The 23,934-nt window shown below is 42.1% G+C and overlaps 1 protein-coding gene across 2 annotated transcripts in view; it reads left to right on the forward strand.

The window, feature by feature from the left end:
* Positions 1 to 222: 222 nt before the first annotated feature.
* Positions 223 to 23,934, forward strand: part of GAB2 (GRB2 associated binding protein 2) — a 172,871-nt gene continuing 149,159 nt past the window's right edge. For both annotated transcript variants that reach the window (XR_014294749.1, XM_082628869.1), the window contains exon 1: positions 223 to 402. Coding sequence is in view for 1 of the 2 variants with exons in the window: in XM_082628869.1 (XP_082484995.1) it covers positions 328 to 402 (75 nt within the window). In the remaining variant the exon portion in view is untranslated. The remainder of the gene's footprint in view (positions 403 to 23,934) is intronic.

A 23,934-nucleotide genomic window follows, 5' to 3' on the forward strand; every position in this document is an offset into this window, starting at 1 on the left:
GGGGTCCAAAGGCGCGAGGCGCCGTTTGCGTCTTTGAAGGCGGCCCGCCCGGGGGCGCGGCGGGCTGTGGGCGTGGCGAGCGCGCGCCGCCCTTCCTGCCGGGGCGCCCCCACCGCGGCCGGACTGGGAGAGCGCGCGGGTGCGCGCGGGGAGAGCGGGCGCGCGCGAGGCAGCCGGGCCGCGCCGCCTAGTCCTCGCCCCGCGGCCGCCGGCCGCCCCGGCCCCTCCCCTCCCCCGCGAGCTGCGCACCGCCGGCCGGCAGACCCAGCGGCCCGCGCCCGTGCCCTTGTCCGCCGACCCCGCGGCGGGCTCCAGGCGGCCGACAGCATGAGCGGCGGCGGCGACGTAGTGTGCACCGGCTGGCTGAGGAAATCGCCCCCCGAGAAGAAGTTGAGACGCTATGTGAGTGCGGGCGGGAGCGGGTGCGGCCGCCGAGGGCGCGAGCGTGGGGCCGAGGGGCTGGGGGCTCCGGGAGGGACGGCGCCGACGGGGAGGGCGGGTCCCGGGGAGGGGGGGTGCGAGGAGCTGCCGGCGGGTCCCGCGGCTCGGGGCTGTGTGAGGCTCCTGCACACCTGTCACAGGTGCGCTGTGAGGGGCGGGGCGGGCGGGCGACCAGGTTGAGGCTGCGGCTTGTTCTCCGCGGGGCGGGCGCGGCGGCGGCGCCTCTCTAGCCAGCCCCCCTGTAAAACTAAATCCAGTATTGAAGTTTGTATTAGATTGTTTTTGGAGACCGAAAGAGTTGATTCCCGGGGCTGGGGGACCATACTAACGCCGAGCGGCTCCAGCCTGCGGGGCTGGGGGTAAAGGGGGGCGTAGGCTGTGGGGCCGCGCAGCCCGCCCCCCACAAAGGGCGAGGCGCCTCACACCCTTTCCCCCTTCCCTTTCTCTGACCGCCCCTCCCGGTGGCCGCCTGCTTCCTTCCAGTCCACAGCCTCTGCATCATGGGCAGCGTCAGCAGCATGTGCAGTCCTTGTATTAAGTGACTCATTTGTTTGTCCCCCTTCTTTCCCTTTATTCCGTGTGCCTCTCACATGCATCCCCCCACCCCACCCCCCCGATGGTGACACTGCAGTTTGGTCTGCTACAACTGGCCCGGGTTTTGTGTTGTGCAGTCCTTGGGGTCTGGGGCCGGGAGAGATCAAGGTTCTCAGTTGCCAGGTGGTGCTAACCAACAGTGTTTACTGAAATTGCCGGGACAGCCTCTCCTTTCTAAGTGAGAAGCTGGCAACATCCTGGGGAAGGTCGTACAGCCTGGTGTGAGCGGTGAAGAGGTCTGGCTTTCTTTTTCCCCCCTCCATCAGAAGATGCCTTGCTTGGTGGGGTCAAAGTACAAGATGGTGTCAGTTTCTGAGAATTGGCTGAAATCAGTCCTGAGCTATTCGACTGAGTTTGGAAATGGAATTAAGATCGCTAAAAGATGTCCCGGTCTCCCATCCTCTCCTCTTCCTTCCTATGAAATGCCCTTGTTAAACTGACTCTCGGTGCTGGACTCTCTGGGATCATTCTCACAGCATGGAAGGGAGCTGTTGCCTTCCAGCTGCAGTGCATCAAGGGAGCTCTGAATAGACCCTGCCCTCTGTCAGCTGCACCAGTGGCTGTCCATGGGGGGAGAGGCAAAAGCTTACCAGTTTCCTGTCTTGGCTCCCCAGATCAGAACCAAGGGACTTCTGGCCTCCGGATTGAGGAAGTGACATTCTGTTTTTCAAAGGAAGTGTGGTTGGGAGTGCAAGTGAGTGTGTATGTAAATGAAGTCAGGCTCTTATTTAGATCATTTGCTGGGGGGTGGGGGGAACCTCAGGATTTAGCACATGACTTTTTAAAGTGGACATAGATTTTAAATATAGTAGGGATGATACAATGAAGTGTTCATCTCAGTTTTAAAGCTCATTTTCAGAGACGTCCATGTAGCCAAAGAACTATAATTGTTAAGAAAGAAGATTTTCTCCTCTTGAGGGCCATATCAGTTCATTAGGAAAGGTGAATTTTTATATTAGGTTAATATAAAACTATTAATGTTACTAATGCTATTAACGTTTTTACAACTGTAAAGCAAAACCAAAAATCTTTGGCCCCAAAGAGCTTCTGAAGACTATCAATAAAAGTGTAATACCATTCCATACCACCTACTGGAATAAAGTCTCCAGTAAAAATGTGACTCTTAATTGTCAAGTTAGAACACTACTCTAAACAACCTTGACACTTTGTTTTGAAACAGTTTGCAAACAAGTTGACACTGTATCTACATTGACAGATGACTACTTCAACTCTATCACCCAGACTCTCTTTATGATCCATTTCTTGGGTATTTTTGTTCCCAAGCAACTTTAGCTCAAAATAACCGGGTTCAGAGGCTTTGGGGTCAACCACCTTTTTCTCTCATTTGAAGTACTTGACAGCCTATAGTCATAAGATGACCTCAGCCTTTTCCCATCTCCCTCGCAGCTCCAGCCCATAAGACCAAACTAGTAACAGCTTTTCTTAGACTAGGGTGTGATGTGTTCCACTGGTATGAATGGAAGTCTCCCCTACTGTGGAAGTTCACTTCCCTTAGTTGAAACTGAGCTGGTTTGTGTAACCCTAAACTCTTGGGGAACAGTCTTCCCATACATCTTCTTTTCTTTGAGGGTTTTGAGAATTTCTCTTTTAAGTTAGAACCTCTGTCAGCTCCCTCTATTCGTTAGAGGCCCAAGTTCACTAGAACCAAACTAGGAAATTTCCTAGCCCCATTGCTAAACACACACCCCCAAATTGCTGCTTATTCTGGTATATATAATAGCCATTTGGTATTATAGATTGATAAATCTTCATTATAAGAATGTATCAAGAATCTGAAACAAGGGGAAAAGAAGTTTACGAAATCTATTGCAACTATTTTAAATTTTTTTAAAAACCTACTTCTTTTTTATCAATAATTTGGGGAGGAGGTAGGTGTAGGAGTAAAAATAAAGGAAGAAAGAAGCTATGGCAAATGTTACCAGGATTAGCTTTGGGGATTTCTTCATCGATGTCTTTTCTAATTTATTGATTATAAAAAAGTGTAAAAGATCTAGTCAGTATTTGCTGTGTGCCCTGGAGGAATTATAAAAAAAAATGACCTCTGGAAAATGGTGAGTGTTGCCTCTGGGGCATCACTGTATGATTGCAGTGGGAGGCTGGCAGAAGGAACATTCCTCCCATCGTGCTGCAATGTGCATGTATAAATGTGTGCATGCGCGCATGTGCACAGGTGTGAACACACACATGTATACATGTATATGAAGCTGAAATCAGATCTTCTTGAGGAAAAAAATACTTTATGACACACACTGCCCTGTAATTTTCTATTATTTTCACCGAGTTAAAAAAATTAGGGGGAAAGGTTGGCAGCAGCACTGCCCCCTAGTGGCTAATTTGGAGAAAGTTGTGTGTTGATTCTAAAGAACAATGGAATTAAGAAAACTTTATTTGTTAAATAAGCTCATTTATTAAATATATGTGTCCCAGGCACTGGATTAGATTCTGGGAGTAAAGGTTAATCCATCCCTTCAGTCTTAGCGGATGACATTGCCGCCTTCTTCACAAAGAAGATGGAAGCTATTATGGAGTAGCTGTTAGCACATATTGTGACCAAATTTCCATATTTACCTGTATCTGCATGGTTCCTTATCTTTTTCTGACTTCTCAGAGTAGAAGTACTATTTCTAACTGATTATCATTTTAATAGCCGTCTGTTGAGCATTTACCTGTGCCAAGCACTATGCTTAGACCATTCATCTCTTAATTTAATCATTTCAGCCCTAAGAAAAAGGAAGCGACTTGCCCAACATCACCTAGCTTTGTCCCAAAACCTGAGCTTTTTTTAAAATTTAACTTTATTTTCGGGTAATTGTAGAAGCTATGTAGTTGTAAAAATAGTGAAGAGATAACCCATGTACCCTTTACCCAGTTTCTCCTAATGGTAACTTCTTGCAAAATTATAGTACAATGAGATAATCAATATTTTGACAGTGATACAGTCAAGATATAGGACATTTCCATCAGCACATGATCCCTTATGTTGCCCTTTTATGGTCGCATCCTCTACCATCCCACACCCACCACATCCTTAACCCGTGATAATCACTAATCTCTTCTCCATTTTAATATATTATTATTATTTCAAGAGTGTTATGTAAATCGATTCATACAATACATAACTTTTGGGGATTGGCTTTTTTCATCCAGCATATTTCTCTGGAGATTCATCCAAGTTCTTGTATGTATCACTTGTTCATTCTTTATTATTGCTGAGCAATGTTCAACAGTATGGATGTACTACAGTTCATTTGTTTAACTGTTTACCCATTGGTTTTAATTTACATTTCCCTATGGCCAATGATGTTGAATATCTTTTCATATGATATTTGCCATCTGTATATTCTCTTTGGTCAAATGTCTCTCTTCAAGTCTTTAGTCCATTTTCTATTTGGATTGTTCACTTTTTTTACTGTTGAGTTTTGAGGGTTTTCTGTATGCTCAAGATACCAGTCCTCATCAAATATGTAGTTTGCAAATATTTTCTCCCAGTCTGAAGCTTGTCTTTTCATCCACTTAACAAGGTCTTTCCAGAGCAAAAGGTTTTGATTTGGATAAAGTCCATTTTACCAATTTTACATTTTATGGGTTGTATTATTTTGGTCAAATGTAAGAACTCTTTGCCTAGCCCAGTTGTAGAGATTTTCTCCGTGTTTTTCCTCCCAAATATTATATGGTTTTATATTTTTCATTTAAGTCCATGATCTGTTTTAAGTTAATTTTTGTATAAGATATGAACTTAGGTTGAGATTTTATTTTATTCATTACCAGTAGTAGTAGTACTTGGCAATGGATGCCTGATTGCTCCAACACCGTTTGTTGACCAGGCTGTGCTGCCTTCATTGAATTGCTTTTGCACCTTTGTCATAAAGCAGTTGGGCAATTTGTGTGGGCCTGTTTCTGGGTTCTCTGTACTGATCCATCATCCCATGTGTCTATCCCTCTGCAATACCACATACTCTTGATAACTCTAGCTTTTTGATGAGTCTTCAAATATGGTAGACTGATTCCTCTGCTTTATTCTTGATCAGATTATTCTTAAATTTTTCTGAAAGGTAAATTTGAAAAGTCAGCACATCATTAGAAAATTTGAACAATATTAAAGTATAAATAAAAATTACCTGTAATCCCATTATCCTTGAATTTTTTCTTTAAACTTGTCTTCTCAACAGAGAATGTGAATGTAACAAATATAATTTAGTTCAGTAATTTATCAAGCAGCCATTATGTGCCAAGCACTCAAATTCTGGGACTACAAAGAAGAAAAAGAAAGGGTTCCTTGAGAGGTGGCCCTAACTAGAAGTAAGCCAAGAGAAGAAAGCTTTCCAGCAAGAGAGACCACTGACAGTGGAGGCCAAGTGGCAAGGGCCTGAAGAGTGTGTGCGGGACACTAAAAACAGTTTGGTGTTGCTGGACCGTCAGCAGGATGATGGAAGTAGTGGGCTATGAGACTGGAGAGGTAGGCAAGAGAGAACATACAGGCTGGTAAGAAGAGCGGACAAGTTAAAATGGTCAACAGTGCATGACAAGGTGCTCAGCATCAGCAGTCGTTAGGGAAATGCAAATCAAAACCATAATGAGTTATCACTTCACACCTGTTAGAATGGCTGTCCTCAAAAAGACAAGAGATAATAAGTGTTGGCAAGGATACAGAGAAAAGGGAACCCTTGTTGCACTGTTGGTGGGAATGCAAATTGTTGCAGCCCCTATGGAAAGCAGTATGGAGGGCCCTCAAAAAACTAAAAATAGAACTGTCCCATGATCCAACAATTCCACTTCTGGGGTATTGAAGAAATATCTATACCACAGTGTTTGTTGCAGCATTATTCACACTAGCCAAGATATGGGAACAACCCAAGTGTCTATGAATGGATGAATGGATAAAGAAGATGTGAAAAAATATATATATATACACACACACATATACATACATACATACATACACACACAATGCAATAATATTCAACCATGAGAGAGAAGGAAATTCTGCCATTTGCAGCAACCTGAATGGACCCTGAGGGCATTATGCTGAGTGAAATAAGTCAGAGAAAGACAAATATTGCATGATATCACTTACATGGGGAATCTAAAAAAAGCCAAACTTAAAGAAATAGTAGAATAGTGGCTACCAGAGGCTAGGGGGTGGGAAAATTGAAGAGATGTTAATCAAAGGGTACAAACTTCCAATTAGAAGATGAATAACATCTAGAGATCTAATGCGCAGCATTGTAATTTTAGTTACTGTATTGTACACTTGAAAATTGCTAAAAGAGTAGATCTTAAATGTTCTCACCACAAAAGAGAATTATGTGATGTGAATGGGGGTATTAGCTAAAGCTACAGTGATAATGATACGAATGTATATGAATGTAGCAAATCGACATGTTGTACACCTTAAACTTACACAGTGTTATATGTCAATTATTTCTCAATAAAGCTGGGGGGGGGGAAAGAACAGGCGAGAAGGAGGTCTTCAGAAACTAGAGTGAATTGAAGATTTGTTTCTAGACCATCCTAAGCAGCCAGGGCTTTATATCAACATATTATTTGAGTATTTAAACAAATGCTCTTTCTGGTCCCAATTCCTGGGACAGATAGCCATATGGAAATTCCTTTTAGCAGCTTTCTGCTCTGTGGTCCTAATCACTGGAGTGATTCTTCGATTGTGTTCACAACATCAAAGAGACTGCTCTGTTCCAGGGCCAGTCTCCTGAGCGTCTTGTCACTAGCGTTGGGTCAGAATTTCTCATTTGGAAGCAACCCTTATGTCTATCAACAGATGAATGGATAAATAAAATATCTATGTACATGCAATGGAATATTGTTCATCCTTAAAAAAGAAGGAAATTTTTATACATGGACTTACTACAAAATGGATGAACCTCCGTGACATTATACTAAGTAAAGTAAGCCAATCACAGAAAGAAAAATATTGTGTGATTCCACTTCAATGAAGTACCTAGAGGAATCAAATTCATAGAGACTTGCCAGGAACTGGGAGGAGGGAAGAATAGGGAGCTGTTGTTTAATGGGTAGAGAGTTTCAGTTTTTCAAGATGAAAAGTTCTTGAGATGGATGTTGGTGATGGTAGCACAACAATGTGAATATTTAATGCCACTGAACTCTACACTTTAAAATGGTTAAGATGGTAGATTTTACGTTATATGTATTTTTCCACATGTTAAAAAGAAGAAATGCCTCATTTGTTAGTACTTGGCCCTGCTAATACTTTAGTCCAAGAGAAAAGACAGGATGGAATCGCCGCAGCCTTGAATGAGAATGGAATGTACAGCTACCCCTCCCCCAGCTTTATGCTTGCCTCTTTTTATTTATCTACCAGTTGTCAAAATAGTGAGTGGATTCCTTAGTAGCTTTCAAAGTGATCAGCTAAGGTATTTTGGAGTAGCATTATGAGCTCACACATTTATACACATTTGATGTGTTCGAACCTGTTCTGGTTGTTGTCCTTATTGATGCTCAGATTGTACTCTTTAGCCAGTGGGAGGCTATTCAAGTTGGCTTCTGAGTCCTTTTGACATAACCTTACTAGTAGGTTTGTTATCTGATACGACAGTTTGTTATCTGATACGACAAGATGTTCCAGGCCTATCTTGTACGTTTCTGATCCATACTTTGAATTAACCATTTCCTCGAAGAGTTCTTTTCTTTTATTAAAAATGGTATCTAGAAAGCACATGGGCTTTAAGGAGCGCTCATTGCTTTTGGGTTGGTCACACACACTTAGTTTCAAATATTATCAAGATTTCATCACAGTGGCTTCATCTATCCCTTTTACTGTTTCTTTGCTGAAATATCTTAAAGCAAATTCTTAGACATGTACATAAGTCTTATAAACATGTGTGTGAAAACAAAGGAAAAAAAAACAAAAATGCAAAAAAAAGACAAGAAAGAAAAGAAAAAGTCTGTGAAAATACCATACCTTCTGTTCACACACATTTCCCCTGGTCAGACATTTATGTTACTTCTAATTATTCACATTTCTGTTTTAAAGATGGAACATCTTCTGAGAGTTTCACCCCAGCTGATAAGCCACAGGATTTAGGTGTCATTAACTATCACTGCAGTACACTTGGAAGATTTTCTTGGATAGGCAATCATATCTTTCCTTAGCCTGCCTTGGAAAAACGCACCAGTTGGAGGTTTGCTGGCTTGCAAGAGCAAGGGAAAGGGCTAAGGTTTATAAGTAGAGAGGTTAACATTCTTGTGAGGACTATAGGAATGAATCTGTTGTTTTGATCTTTTGATATAATTTTCTAGAGGCAAAAATGGGTGTAGTCTAGATAGGCATATAATTTTTTGCATACCAACAGAGGCTACAATATGTTGAGTTTAATGCCCATTAGAAGTCTAAAGATACTATCATTGATGATAGTGAGTCTACAGTGTACATGGTATTCCCCTCTGAGTTTACAATCTTGTTGGGGAAGCAGCTTGAATTATAATGGCAGACAATATAAATGGCAAAGACCAGTGCTGTAGGAGCCCAGGAGAGATTGGTCTAGTGTGGTCAGTGATCCCAGTGTCACAAGACCTATGTTTAGATTTTACTTGCTGGGGAATCTGCCATTTTACCTTTCTGCACTCATTTTCTCCTGCATTCTTAGCACTTAGTTCACGTGTCACCTTGTGGCAGCCTTTCCTGCCCTATCTTCCCCATCAAAATGAGTTATGAAACCCCTTCTCCACGTTCCTGTCATTATGCCTTAGTACCATTGACTAACTTGATTTATGCTGTGCTTCCCCCCAGAATGGTAGCTTCTGGACTGCACCATGTCCTTTGTTCATCCTTGTAGCCCTGGTTCCTAAAACCTAGTTATTGGTTGACTAGGACTTTATATACTTTTAAGTCTGAACAAATATTTCTTTAAGATTGGTTACATTTCTTTGGAGAAGAAAGAGCTTGAGCTGGAATTGGATTGAAAGTGATTTTTTTTTCTTTTAGCAGCAGGTTTTGGAAACTTTGATGGGATAGGCTTTTAAAATTGAATTTTTTGGTAATATTTAAATTTCACTCTTATAAAAAAGTTATTATAAATCAGAATATTATCAAAAAGCAAATAGCAACATTAATAAAAAGCACCTGTAATACTCCTACTACAGCATATACATTGTTAACATTTTAGTGTATTTCGTAGTCTCTTCTGTGTCTACAGTGTGCTTTGTATACTTTATAAAATCAGAGTGAGACTGTACCACCTTTTGTATGCTTTAAGTTATATAGTATTGAAAATATTTCCCTGTTTCACAGTCTTCTAAGACGTGGCTTTTAATGGTTGCTTAAGCATAATGTGACATAACACAGAGCTTCTTAAGTATGTGTAATATAAGGACACTTTGAACAAACATTTTTACATGTTCTTGATGTTGAATTAAATTATCTTTATTATTATGTTTCCCAAATGTCTATAAACAAAACTATGAGGTATAAATGTATACTTATAGCCCTTCTACAATTATAAAACCAAAACAAATTTTCAGATTAACTTCAGAGCCAATATAATTCACATTAACAACACTGGATATTTTGCTGAAACTAAAGTGCTGCTTAAAATGTAGATATGGGGCCTCCCTGGTGGCGCAGTGGTTGAGAGTCCGCCTGCCGATGCAGGGGATACGGGTTCGTGCCCCGGTCTGGGAGGATCCCATATGCCGCGGAGCGGCTGGGCCCGTGAGCCATGGCCGCTGGGCCTGCGCATCCGGAGCCTGTGCTCCGCAACGGGAGAGGCCACAACAGTGAGAGGCCCGCATACCGCAAAAAGAAAAAAAAAAAAAAAATGTAGATATGGCCCTTATTCTTTTTTTTTTTTTTTTTTGGCCGCATTGGGTCCTTGTGGGCTTTCTCTAGTTGCAGTAAGCGCGGGCTACTCTTCATTGCGGTGAGTAGGCTTCTCATTGCGGTGCCTTCTCTTGTTGCAGAGCACGGACTCTGGGCACGCGGGCTTCAGTAGTTGTGGGACACAGGCTCAGTAGTTGTGGCTCGTGGGCTCTAGAGTGCAGGCTCAGTAGTTGTGCATGTGGGATCTTCCCAGACCAGGGACTGAACCTATGTCCCCTGCGTTGGCAGGCAGATTCTTAACCACTGCACCACCAGGGAAGTCCCGGCCCTTATTTTTATGGAAGCTTCTGTTCTGTGTGCCATGCTTTTCTTTGTTTGACCTATAGTGAAACTTTGGTTTGTATAGCAAGCCATTTGGCTTTTAATTGGTATGACTGCATTATTTATATGCAGTCACCTCTGTCCTTCTTTCTCATTAGTCATTAGCCTATGAAATTTAGAGAACTTAATACTTAACATCAATAAGATTATAAATGCAAATGCTGGTAATCAAGAAGCATCTTTCACTTGTAAGATGATCATTCACATGATTGAGACTATATTTACATATTTTAAGATCACCCTTGAGATAAAAATTCAATATTGAAAAATATTTTGAAGTGGATTTGCAGATCCCTGGGGATGACATGTCTTTGGGCCCCATTTGAAAAATCCTGGTGTGACTGTAGAATGCATGGGCTCTGAGGTGGGCTCTGGGTTGGAATCCAAACTAAGCCTTCCCTGTGCTCTGTGGGTTTGAGCAAGTTTCTTAATCTTTCAGAGCTTTCATTTCCTAAACTGTGAAGTGTAGATAATGGTAACTTTAATCAATTAATTGAATAATTTTAACTCAGAGGGGTGCAAACATCAATGCTTTTTTTCCCTCTAGCCAGAATTCCCAACTGTGCTTTGTCAAAATCTTCCTTTCCTCTAGGGGACAGGTCCCTTGATGGTACCTAGGGCAGAGTCCACAGACTTCTGGTCACTCTGGGTTATCAAAAGTGCACCATTGTAAAATTTCACTATTATCTAATTGAAAGCTTTTCCTACTCCTATCGCTGACCAGACTTGTGGCTCTGGGGGTGTGAAGTGGGAAAAGGTAGATTTGTTTTACCTTTGCGCTTGTGTTCCCTGTTCCTCACCTCAGAGAGTTTGGGGGCGGGAGGACAGTCTGTCTGGGGTATTTCTTCCCTGCTCCCTTCTAGGTCCCAGAGGTTGGTGTGTAGGGACGGGCAAGAGGGAGAGGGACAGGGATAAGTGTCTCTTACCTGGCTGCTCTTGGGTCCTCCTTGATGACATTTACTGGTTGCCTGACCAGCACTGCCTGTGTGCACTCCCCATGGTTGTGAGTTCCTTAGAGGATAGGCTTTCTCACCGTGTGCTCTCCAGACCTGGAGAGGAAACTGGTATTATGTTCTTTCAACCTCTTTTAGGCCAACCCCTCCCCTTCTTGTTACCCCACAGCTGGGGCCCACTTGCCCAATGGACAGCCCTCTAAGGTGGGGACCTGGCAAGAGGGCTTAAGGCCATCAATTTCCGTGGGGCTTCTTGACCAAGGGGACTCATGTCCACGCCAAGCAGTGGGGGAGCAGCGCTGCTGCCCCTTCTCACCCCATTTCTCCTTCCCCTGTCCAGAATGGTCCAGGGCAGATGTGTAATTCAGCTGCCTGAGCAGATATTCACCAAGCATTACGATTTTTAAAAATTCCTGTCCCAATTCTTTTTTTGTGGCACCCCTGAACTCAGTAACTGATTGATTTAGAGGAGCCCACTGTGGGGGTAGGGAGAGTACCACCCCAAAAAACAGCATGACCCACTAGGTCAAAGGATCCATGGTTCCCCCTCCCCATCTCTACTCTTCTTTTGTGGGCTGTGGAGGGGGGAGGGGCAGTGCAGGGGCACAAATGGGGGCTGGGTTAAAAGGATCCATACTACAGCTTCTTAATACATCCTTGAATTAGCCCAGTCTCAGTTACTGACTGCTGTCTACTTTGTGGGGAGCTCACCTCCTATCTATTTTTAGCTATGGGTTCTATTTACCAACCTGGTGCAACTGGAACTTTATAAATTGCTGTGGTATTAAATATGATAATGCCAGGCACATTGTAAGCACTCTATAAACAGTAACTGTTACAGTTATTGAAGTGCCAAGTTTATTTGACTCTTCTCTTGTTAGACATTTAGGTAGTTTACTCTTTTCCACTATTTTAAATAATGCTGTGATGATCTGTATAGCAAAGACTTTTATCCTTAGGACAAATTGCTATAAATGGAATTTCTAATTCAAAGAGTGCAGTTATTTGCATGGTTTTTGTTACATCATACCAAATTGCCTCTCAGAAAGGATAGAATTTTGCTTTCCCTGATTCTTCTTTGATACCTGATTCTTCTTTGATAATAGATAGTATACTTTTTGAAAATACTTGATAATTTGACCGGTGAAAAAGTAGTCCCTGATTTTAATTTGGATTTATTTGATTGCTACTGGTTTGAATACATTTTCATATATTAAAGACTCGTATTTTTTTAACAAGTTGCTTGTTCAGATGATGGGTGCTTTTTGATATAAATAGGAAGACTGAGTAGTTTTAGGTATGAAAAAAAAGGGAGCTTGGAATAACTTGAGCAGGGAATCTCCAGCAGTAGGGAGGGAAAAGAATGACCGCATCTGACCAGACGTTGCTCTTATTTATCAGTTGCCTTCTGAGACCTTTTAGCTCTGATTCCATAGATTTCCCCCGTGCAGGCTTCTCGTCTTAATTTGGTTTCAAGGCCTACCTCAGATGTCATCTACTTTGTGCCACTTCCTGGTTTCCTCCTGAAGGACATGTGTCTTCCCACATCATCCCACCATACCTCCCTACAGCTCTTAGGACGATGCTGTTTGACTGTGTTTTTAGATCTCTCCCCTTAATTACACAGGCTCCTCAAAGGCAGCGATTTTTCTTTTTTTGACCTCTAGTGTTTGGCACAAAGGCACTCAAGGAGGAAGTAAGGTGATGAGTAAGAATCATCCTTTTTCTCTGGTAGCTCACAGTTTATCAAAGAAAATGGACATCTAAACTTACTAAATATAATGGAGAGTGTTCTGCTATGCTAGAGGTTGTGGATAATGGTACAGGGGAGTGGAATAGAGGAATTTCACTTAAAGTGGGGTAGTATCAGAGAAAGCTACGGTGAGAATGACAGTGGAGCTGGGCTTTGAAGAATGAGTAGGAGTTCATCAGACAGATGGGAGAAGAACATTTCAAGTAATAACAGCTTATCAAAGGCCTAAAGATACAGGCACATGGATGTCAAGCAAAAATATATGGATGGGGAAGGATTAAGAATGAGGTTCAAGTGGCCCCCTCTGTTCTCCCCAAGGCCCCATCTTCATTACCTTTACTCACCATGATCCCTTTGCTTTGTCTGGAATATCTCCCCCTGTCTCCTCGGACCCTAGCAATCATTCTGCAAAGTTACTGAATACTTATTATACACCATGCGCCAAGGAAAATAGACAGAAATGGGTTCATGGGCATCTTTGAATGGCATCATGGGAATGTTAGCCCCATGCTGAAAATCTACACAAGAGAATGGTGTCTTACCCAGATACTTTTTGGACTGCTAAGATTCCAAATAACTAAAACATTTTCTATTATAGCAACTGTAGATAAAATAGTTATTCTTAGCAATCAAAAGAGTATTATAATTTCTTTACTTCCCCATGATAACAGTTTCTCTCAAACCAGGCTTAGGCAATCAAAGAAAATATAGTTTCATATCTTTTTATATAACTGATCTTCTTTTCTGTCAGTTCACATCTGTTGTTCCAGTTTCTTTTCCTTCATGATAAATCTTTGGACATGATAAGGCATGCCCAAAACATAGTGGCATAAAACAACCACTTTATTTAGCGCACAGATAGTATGGGTCAGAAATTCAGACGGGGCATGGCAGGGACTTGTTTCTTCTCCCAGATGTCTGGGACCTCAGCTGGGAAGACTTGAATGGCACAGCATCCCTCACTGCTGGGAACTGGAATCATCTGAAAGTGTCTTCACTCACACAACTGTCAACAGGGTTGGGATGACTCAAAGGCTCCATTCAGCTGGGGCTGTTGACCAAGAGTGTCTGGAAGTGGCCTCTACATGCAGCCTGGGCTTCCTCCCAACATGGCAGCCTCTAAGTAATCAGACTTCTTACAGGGTGGCTCGGGGCTCCAAGAGTGAGGGTCTTGGTGGCCAAGGTGGCAACTACATGGCCTTTTTAGTGACCTCATCTTAGAAGTCACGCAGTGTTACTTTTGCCATATCTAGTGGTCAGAGGAGTCTCAGGCCCACTCAGATTCAAGGAAAGGGAACATAGATGCCCAACTTCTTGGCAGATGGAATGTCAAAGAATTTGTGGCCGTGTTTTAAAACTGCCATAATTTATAAGATTTTAATTTTTCAGCATAAACAGTCTCCTTTGAATCTTTTCAAAGTTCAACTTCCTAATCAGAGCCCTTTGAGTAAACACTTCATTCTTCAGAGTTCTGCCCACTTACCTTTCTAAACCCCCAAATCTTATTCCATCAGGGCAGGGATTTTGTTTGCATCACTTATCTCCAAGTCCTCACCAACCCAGAACAGTGTCTGGCAAATAGTTGATGCTTAATACCTGTTACTGACTGCTTCATGAGAATGCTTACTCTGTCTCTGTATGAGTTAGAAGAGGATGTCTGTGTGGCCATCCACACTGATGTCTGTGTGGTGTCCTCTGCTTCATTGTCTAGTTTGGAATGTATCCTGGAGTTGTCTGTTGAGTTGTAACTAGTCCTGTCTGTCCTTTGGGAGTGATGTGCAGGAACCCACTATGGAGGTTGTGGTGCTAGACATTTGTCTCAAAGTCCCTGTGCACTGAGACCTCTTTGCTCCAACCACAGACCTCTGCTGGTCCACCAGTCTTTTAGCAACTTCTAGATGCCCTGAGTGCCAGGCAGGCTTTAGGGAGGGAGCCCTGCTGCCCCAAGCTCATCCTTCTGGCTGTCTCCTGCGGCTACATCCGAGCCCTTGCTCCCATACACATATTGACACAGAGCTGAAGATTGAACTTCAGTAGCCTGAAGGCCACCCCCATGTTCTGTATGGGAAATGGGAGTCTCAGGATTTCTGCAGTTCTATTGCTCCCTAAGTTGAACGGGTTTTGGTGACAAGAAGGAATGTGTATGTGGGGAGGGGGTGTGTGAATGAGGACTGTGTCTTTGTTTACCAGTTCTACTCCCTTCCTTCCCCATAAGGCCAGAGCGAGTGGGCTTCTCTTTTACTTCTGCTTCTATGGCTGGGGCTTCTCCTATATCACATCCTCCTTTCCAACTCAAACTTAGCTGTAAATAAGGAGGCACTTTATAGATGGAGCACGTGATGAGAAACTGCTCTGTCAACAAGGGAACACAAATTAGGAAACATTTCAAAAATATTGTAACAGTTACTCTCCATTACATTAAGCACAAGTAAAATGACCTTAACTAGTTATGGACCAGCCGCCTTCCACCAGACCACATTTTCACAACACCAGTACCACAGTGGGAGCCTGGAGAGTCTGTTCGAGGAAGGTGTGAGTGCATTGTCAGGACTCTTAAGTGCTGCCCGGTCCTTGTTGCTGACTTTAAAAAGTGAATCCTTGAGTGTCAACTTTCTCTTCAGTAAAATGGGGATATGCTACCCGTCTTCTGATTGGCAGCTACTACAAGTTCAGCATCATTGTTAAATGAATGCTTAGATGATTTCCATGGAAACCAGTTTCCCATCTCATTCTTCCTGAAGTTCCCTAACACTGTTTCCAAAAGACCTGGGGTGCTTTAGAAAATATAGATGCCAGCCTGCTCTGGTCTAAATGAATCAGAACCTCTGAGGGATGGGGCCCAGGGATTTGTGTTAAGAAGTTAATTCATGTGACTTTGGGCACCCCCTGATTAAAAACCTCTGCCAAAAAAAAGACTAGAGATACAATATTGTAGTGTTCTGGGGGCAAGTCTTTTTATGAGACTGTCTAAGGCTTCTGTTTAAGTTGGACTTGACCAGGTGAGAAATCACTTATTTATAGCTTGCTGTTGTGGGCTCCAAAGTGATAGCCTTGCCAAGCCTGGTTTCTATTCCAAACCCTTTGTAAACCAAGGGGACAGAGGCAAAGTGCCGCCTTATTTGCATGAGTGTCCCTATCAGGGTTTTCTATTAACTGGACTTATGGTTGGTGAGCTTTGAGCCAGTAAGTGCTATGCTCTTTTGTTACTGCACTTGGTGTGCCTGGTGTTAATGTAAACTGTCTGTCTAAAGCTGCCTGATCCTAAACTGATGCATTTGTGTGATGGTGGATACAAAGGGATCTATATTATCCTGAAGAGAACAAAGCAGCATTATCTTTTCCTTGTAGGAAGTTATTGTGCAACAAATGCCTAAAATGTCTCCTGGGTACAAGGACCTCTGCTAGGCACAGTGAGGGATAAGCCTTATAACAAGGACTCATATGAAGCTGATAACCCGTGGGGATTTGGGTGGGAGGGATGGTCAAAGGGGGTTCGACTTTATAATGTCTCAATTCTTTTCTTTTTTACTTTATTAAGATATAATTCACATACCATAACATTTGCCTTTTTGTTTTGTTTTTTGAGGTATGAGAGCCTCTCACTATTGTGGCCTCTCCCGTTGCGGAGCACAGGCTCTGGACGTGCAGGCTCAGTGGCCATGGCTCACGGGCCCAGCCACTCCATGGCATGTGGGATCTTCCCAGACCGGGGCGCAAACCCGTGTCCCCTGCATCGGCAGGCGGACTCTCAACCACTGCGCCACCAGGGAAGCCCCCAAATTTGCCATTTTACAGTGTACAATTCAGTGTTTTGAGTATAATTCACACAGTTGTACATCACCACTGCCTAATTCCAGAACAATCCCACCCCAAAAGGAAACTCCGTACCCATCAAGTAGCCATTCTCCATTCCCTTCTCCATTCTCTTCTCCCCAAAACTCATGGCAACCACCCTTGCTTTCTGCCTCTATGGATTGGCCTGTTGTGGATATTCCATATAAATGGAATCACATACTATGTGACCTTTTATGTCCACCTTCTTTCACTGAACATAATGATCTCCAGGTTCATCCACGCTGTAGCATTTACATACTTCATTCCTTTTTGTCTGAATAATATTCCATTGTGTGAATATATCACATTTTGTTTAACAAGTTTAATGTGATTGTTAAAATGAATGCTTGGGTGATTTGTATGGAAACCAGTTTCCCATCCCATTCTTTCCAAAGGACCCAGCGGAATTGTTAGGTCATATGGTAACTCTGTGTTTAACTTTTTAAGGAGCTGCCAAATGGTTTGTCTCAACTTTTTAATAAAAAGAATATATTCATACTATTTTTGTAGTTATGAACCAATTTTTAAATTACTTTTAAAATAGAAAAGAAAGTATCACAGAGGATGCAAAGAAGAGTGTATATCCAGTTCTGATTGTATTCTCTGGAATTCACCAGGTTCTGTTGCTTCTTAATTTTTGATAAAGTCACAGAATCAGAACAGTAGAAGAGCTACTTCCCTTCTATCAGAGTCTCTAAAAGAAAAGATGGAGAAGAACGTGGCCTCGTTCTTCACGTCAATCTCAAATGTTGCCCCCACAGTAAAATGTGATCTTCCCTGTTCATGTCAGAGCATGTGGACTGAAACTCTTTCCTAGCACTTAACACATTGTGCCAAGGAGCAAGTCATGTATATATATACCTCTCTCCTAGATGACGAGGCCCTAGAGAGCAAAGAAAGACCAAGTCTTGGGCTCCTATTTGTACCACCTGTAGAGCATATGCTTGATATATGCCCATTAAATATTGACTTGAATTATATTAACATCCTTAGACTTTTCAACTTGATATTAAGAGGAAAGTTCTTTTCTGACCAAGATCCCTAGTTCACTTCTCTGTTATGTGGAGTCTCATTCTTCTCATAAACCAAAGAAATATGGTTTAAGGCAAGGTAAGAGTTAACTTTTTTTTTTTCAACAAAGCAACAGTAAGCAAGACTAGTTGTGGGAGTAGGATTATTGTGTTACTTATTATGAAACTATGTTCTCTAAGCATGTCCATAGCTGTGAGGTCAGAAGGTTGGTAGAGAGCATTTGAGTGAAGATTAGAGAAATTATTTTCTAAGAATATATTGTGAGCCATATACACACACACATATACATACATACACATATATAGTTATATATAGAAAAAATATACATGGACATTCCTATTCACAAACAGATTTGTCTGTTCATATGTATATGGGATACTGTTCTGAGCACTTCTTGTATATTATCTCATTTAATCTTCACATCAGCCCTAAGAGATAGGCACTTTTATTTTCTCTATTTTGGGGTAAGGAACTGAGGAATAGGGAATTTAGGAAATTTGCTAAGTTTTCTCCATTAGAAAGAAAGGAAACAGATTTTTGACCCCAAGTAATCTGGCCTCTCTATATAGAATAAGCACATGTTTTTGTGGGACAAATCGGAGTTTGGATCCTGGCTCTACTGTTTAATAAGAATATGACCTTGGACAAGTTATCTAATCTCTCTGAGCCTCCTTTCTACAAGGAGTAGTTGGCATATTGGGAGTAAAGTTCTTCATTCCACTTTAATTCCCTCTGCTACTTCCTTGTGGGTATGTCTTTGGTAACATTACACAACGTGACAATGGCAGGATATGAGAGTGATGGCAGATTTCAACTGAAATTTTTTGGAGTTTTGTTTTGTAACAAGTAAGCTATTCAGCATGTCCTTTTCTGGCCATGATGACAACGTCGCTTTCTAAACTCACTGAGAGACCACTGTTACTATGGGCTTAATTCTGACCCGGTGGGAAATATCTTGGTAACATGAACTTTGTGAGAGCTTGGGAATGTGATGGTCAATTTAGTTTGCTATCAATGAAGAGAGAATATTGTACCCCAGACTTTAGGAATGCATATTTTAGAAAGTGTGTATCTAAAAATGTTGACCAATGCTAGTACATATAGAGAAGGTGACCAGGGGATTGTGTGGGATCCATGTCAAAAACGGAGTAGTTGAAGCCTCAGGGCCCTTTTGGTGTGAGGAAAAGAAGAGGAAGTAGATTTCTTTTCTTCTAGCTATGAGCTTTCTTGTGCTTCAGTGTTTCAATCAATGATTTCTGTATCTTCTTCCTATTTTCCATGGAAATGATAGAATTCCCTACATGACCTACTGACTTTTCTGGAAGCCTATTTCTAAAGTCAGATCAAAGTTATATTAAGTGTATTTTTTGAAAAACATTAGAGAATCTGCAAAGCACAAAACTTTCACTGTAAGTAGAAGAATCATGGCTCATAACCACTGGTTTTGATCTCATAACCATGGATCCTATTGGAATTCCTTGTTATTAGTAGACACAAATAAAACAAATGTTTTCTGCTCCCAGCTCTATAGGGACTTTATTAAAATTGGAGGAATTGTATTTTCCGGTGCTTTGAGCTGTTAGAAAAATAGGCTTTATTATGGCTAAGTCTGCAAACTGACTGCAAAAAGGGATGATTGGGTTGATTTCTATGCATGGTGACTTAGCTTTGTGTAGGGGCTGTGCAATACACAGAGACTAACATAACTGTTGTTCTTGGAAGGTCCATTAGGCCTAAAAATATGTCTCCCTGTTGTTAATTGTGCTAGGAAAAAAAAAAAAAAGCATAACTGGAGTGTTCCCTTTTGTGGATCCAGGAAAGCTTCTGTTTTGGAATATGGAGGCCTGAGCAGAAGAGAGCTAAAGCAATGTAGGATTTTACTGAGTGCCTGCAGGATGCCTCTCACTTGGGATGTAAACGATATGGTTCTTGGCCTTCAGGAGCCTGGATTAGAAGGAAATTGATCAATCAGTCAATCACTAATTGAGATCCACTGAGAAAAGTGCTGCAATACAGACATAAAGTGCTGTGAGAGAATGGAGGAGGGTACAATTAATTGAGTGAAAATAATCAGAGAAGGCTTCAGTGAGGTGTTATATACACTAGGTCTTAAAAGGACCTGTGAAAGTTGGCCTGGAAGGGGGGAAGAAAGGTATTTCAGCCAGAGAGAAGACTGTGTGAAACTGCCCCCCCCCCCCACATGCTGGAATGATTGGAATGGAGCTGATAGGAGAGAGGAGTGGTGGGATTTACAAGGTAGATGGGGCCAAGTTATAATGACTCTTGTGTGTCATGTTAGGGAATTAGAGCTTTCATTCTCTGGGGACCCTGGGAACTGTGAAGTTGTGTACGTAGGTTTTAATAGCCTGACCTCACATGTGTGATACAGCAACCTTTGGTTTTATGATCAAATAATTTGGGAAACATTCCATACTATATTTCTCTTTTTTTGGAGTCTGTGTATGTAACCACATTGAAGGCTCTGAAATGATAAGATAAACCCATTTGACTTGTTTACTCATGGTCCAATGTGTTCAAACATGGGGCCCTTTTCATTTATTTTACCTTGTATCATGTTTAGGACATCTGATATAGGGAAAGGAGGAGGAACGACAGGTCTCTAGGAAAATAGAAGAACCTTGCTCACCAATCTATCAATATTGGGGGTGGGGGGAGGGAAGGGGAGCCATTTCTTAAACCTAAAGAGAACCCTGCACTGGGCCGTGAGGAAGTCTTGGTTCTTATCCTGACTTTGCTGTTAAGTATGCTGTGTGCCTTTGACCAATTCACTGTTTTGAAACGCATCCTCCAGACACAGATGGTACTGCCTGACCACAAATAATTGGACACTGTATTAAGCAGTTTCCATGCATTAGCTCATTAAATCCTCAAATCAAACCTAAAGTTAGATTCCCATTTCAAAGATAAGAAAACTGAAGAATTAAGAGATAAAGGAATGATTCAAAGTTACTGTTTAGTAAATGAGGGTTCCTGGATGGGTGGGGGATGAAACATTTTCAGTGGAAGAAACAGTTTAAAGGCACAGAAGCGAAAAGGGGTAGGCAATCTTCAAGGAACCACATACTGTGTATAATAATCTGCTATGTAGCTCACTTGGAAGAGTGGTGGGAGACAAGAATAGAAAAGGTAGGTTTAGGTCAGGTTGTAGAGGGCCTTTGAATGCCATGTCTTATTTGCATTTTATCATCCGGATTTTCAAATGAGGCCTTAGAAATGTTATCATTCAGTGTTCCTTGAGTCTAAGATGGTATATATTTAAACATACACTATTATTTTATGTATTTTATTTTATGGAAAAAAAAGCCTTATTGAAAGAGCACTCTTAGACTTACTTGGACATGGATTTATAGTGTGTCACTCTCTTGCATACACAAAAAGGAGAATAAAAGTGAAATATATTCGTAAAGGATGCCTAACACTTCCTGATATTCAATTCCAGCTTTGAATCACTTTTTGACTCATTATCCATATTTTGCTACCTGATAATTGTCCTCTGTTATCAAGGGCACTGACAGTACAACATTTCTTAAGAACGTTTTATCATTTTTTCTCCCAAGTCACTGACACATATTCTGCAATTTTCAGTGCTGGCACTTCCTTGATCTTACCAGAAGATCTTAACAGAACGTCTTCTCACAACTACTGAGGTTTATATTTCTCCCTGAAATGGACCTTGAATTATTTGTTCAGGATTGCACTGGTCCAGTCACACCACCAGAAATGACAACCGAGTACACTCTTGTTGACAGCCATGTCCTGACTGCAGCTTGACTGTAAAAAACATTCTGATTTTGATGTTAAAATGTTCCAGGAAAAAAGAGAAGGATTTTAGAATTAACAAAATATGGTAGCTTATTGAAGGTTAAACAGTGGTAGAAGCTGCAGAACCAGTATTCAGAAATAAGAAATATGCATCCTGGAGCCAGACTGCTTAGGTTCCAGGCCCAGACCCTCCACTTATAAGCTCTGTGACGTTGGGCAAGTTTCTTCACCTCTCTGAATCTATTTCCTCATCTGTAAAATTGAGATGGTAATACCTGCCTTACAGAGAAGAGTAACTGCAAAGTAAGTGCCTGGTTCTTATTAAGCACTCTCTGTGTACTGTCTTCTATTAATAACATTTTTGACAGGAGGAATTAACATGTGTAGAGCATTTCAGTATGTCTTCAGTGCTTAATCTTTGGCCTATTTGATAGGAGAAAGTTGAGACTCGGAGAGATCAGCTCCTTCACAGCCTCACTGCTAGTCAGTGGCAGACGTGAAACTTGGGACTTCTGGTTTTGTTCAGTACTCTTTCCATTGTTCTCATTGTCTCTCCTCCTACTGGTTATATCCAAAATACGGGTACAGGGTTGTGGATCATGCTTTGTAGTGCTAGCCTGCGGTCAGAGTGAATAGTGGTCTCGGAAAAAATATTCACTGTTGTCCCTGCCCTTGCAGTCTTGGAGGAGTTATCATCTTTGGTTGCCAGATAGGTGTGTTCATAGTTTAGATATGTCCAGACATGGTAGGGCATCAGAATAATTCTGCCCGCAGTACTGTCTAAGATCGGGCCTGCTTTGTGTTCTTGTGGGTCACTAGCTTTCTGAAATGAGGTTAAGGTACAGGTATTATTCACCTGGTGTGAATGTCTACTCATGTTAAAAATATAGCAGGGAAGCTGTATCTGGCATTCCAGACTAAGACTTGGACCCTGTGACCTGAAAGTTGGGACATATCAGGGCCTGTTTCCCCCCTGAAGAGGCCACCGTAGCTTGCTCCTTGTCAAGCATGTCTAAGGGCTCCGATGTCACCTGTCACCAGGCATGCCTAGTTGACTATTTATCAGTGTTTCTGCTGATCTTTGTCTAAGCAGAGAGAAAGGGAAATGGAGAAGAAGTCAAGACAAAAGTCCCTGGAAAAGCAAGATGCATAGAAGAATATCTTCTCTCCTGTTCCTTACCCCCAGGCTTAGCTCTTCCAAGAATAAGCTTTTCCAGAACAAGCTGATTCCATTGCTCCCTTTCCTTTCCTCTGCAGCCCTGGTGCATGGGTTATAATTAGTTATCTGGGAACCACCTCTTTCTCTATTTGTTGCCTTTGGCTCTTTAGTGTCCCTTTTTTTTTTTTTTAAACCAGGACACAAGGTCATTAGACTGCACTTAGTTGCCTGACATAGCGATGGAACATACAGGTTAACACGGATACCAGGGCTCACCTGAGGCCCTGAAAGGAACCTTCCTCAGCAGCAACAGATGAGAGCTAACATATGGACATTTGAGTCTAGAACACATATTTTATTTCAGAAACAAAAAGCTATGCAAAGATAAGAAATAAACAAGAAACCTTGGCTTTGCTGGTCAAAGTCACGCCCAGAGACAAGGTAGTCCTGATCTGGTCCTACAGCACATAGCATTTCTCTCCAAGTTGCCTTCCTTAGCGGAGTCTCTCAGAAACCTGCGTGCTTACAGCCAGATGCTTTTCTAGGAAGGTGGAGGCTGTCCTGGACGAATGATTATATTTAGCTCAACTTGATGTCATGTGTGGCTGTGGCTACGAGCCTGCTTTTCAGAGTCAGATCCACCTGGTTTGAATCCTGGTTCTTCTACCCAATAGCTGTGTATCTCAGGCAAATGTGCTTAGTCTGTTAAGCCTCACTTTCCACATCTACAAAATGGGGAGGGAACAATGCCTATCCCAGGACCGTTGTCTTAAGAAATTGTATAATGTAAGGCCAGTATGAGTCATTTAGCTTAGTCTCTGACATGTAGTAAAAGCATCCAAAGAAACTACTTGATAGCGCCTGTACTCCTCCCAAATTCAGTCTCATACCACACTGCCCCATTGTTCACTACCATTCAGCCACAGCGGCCTCTTTTTTTTCTCTGAAAGAGCCAAGGTCTTCCCCACTTCAGAGCCTTTGCACTTGCTTTTCCCTCTGCCTGGACTATCTCACCCTCCCTCACCCTCCCCCACACCTCTGGCTCCTTCTCATCATCCTGGTGTGAGCTAGTATCTTCAAGGAGCACAGACAGCTGGTTAAGAGCATGGACTCTGGATTCAAATCCTGGCTCTGCCACCTACTGACTCCATGACCTTGGGCAAGTTACTTCTCTGTATCCCAATATCTT

Source organism: Mesoplodon mirus, assembly GCF_964341445.2.
Source record: "Mesoplodon mirus genome assembly, chromosome: 7".
Taxonomy (NCBI): Eukaryota; Metazoa; Chordata; class Mammalia; order Artiodactyla; family Ziphiidae; genus Mesoplodon; species Mesoplodon mirus.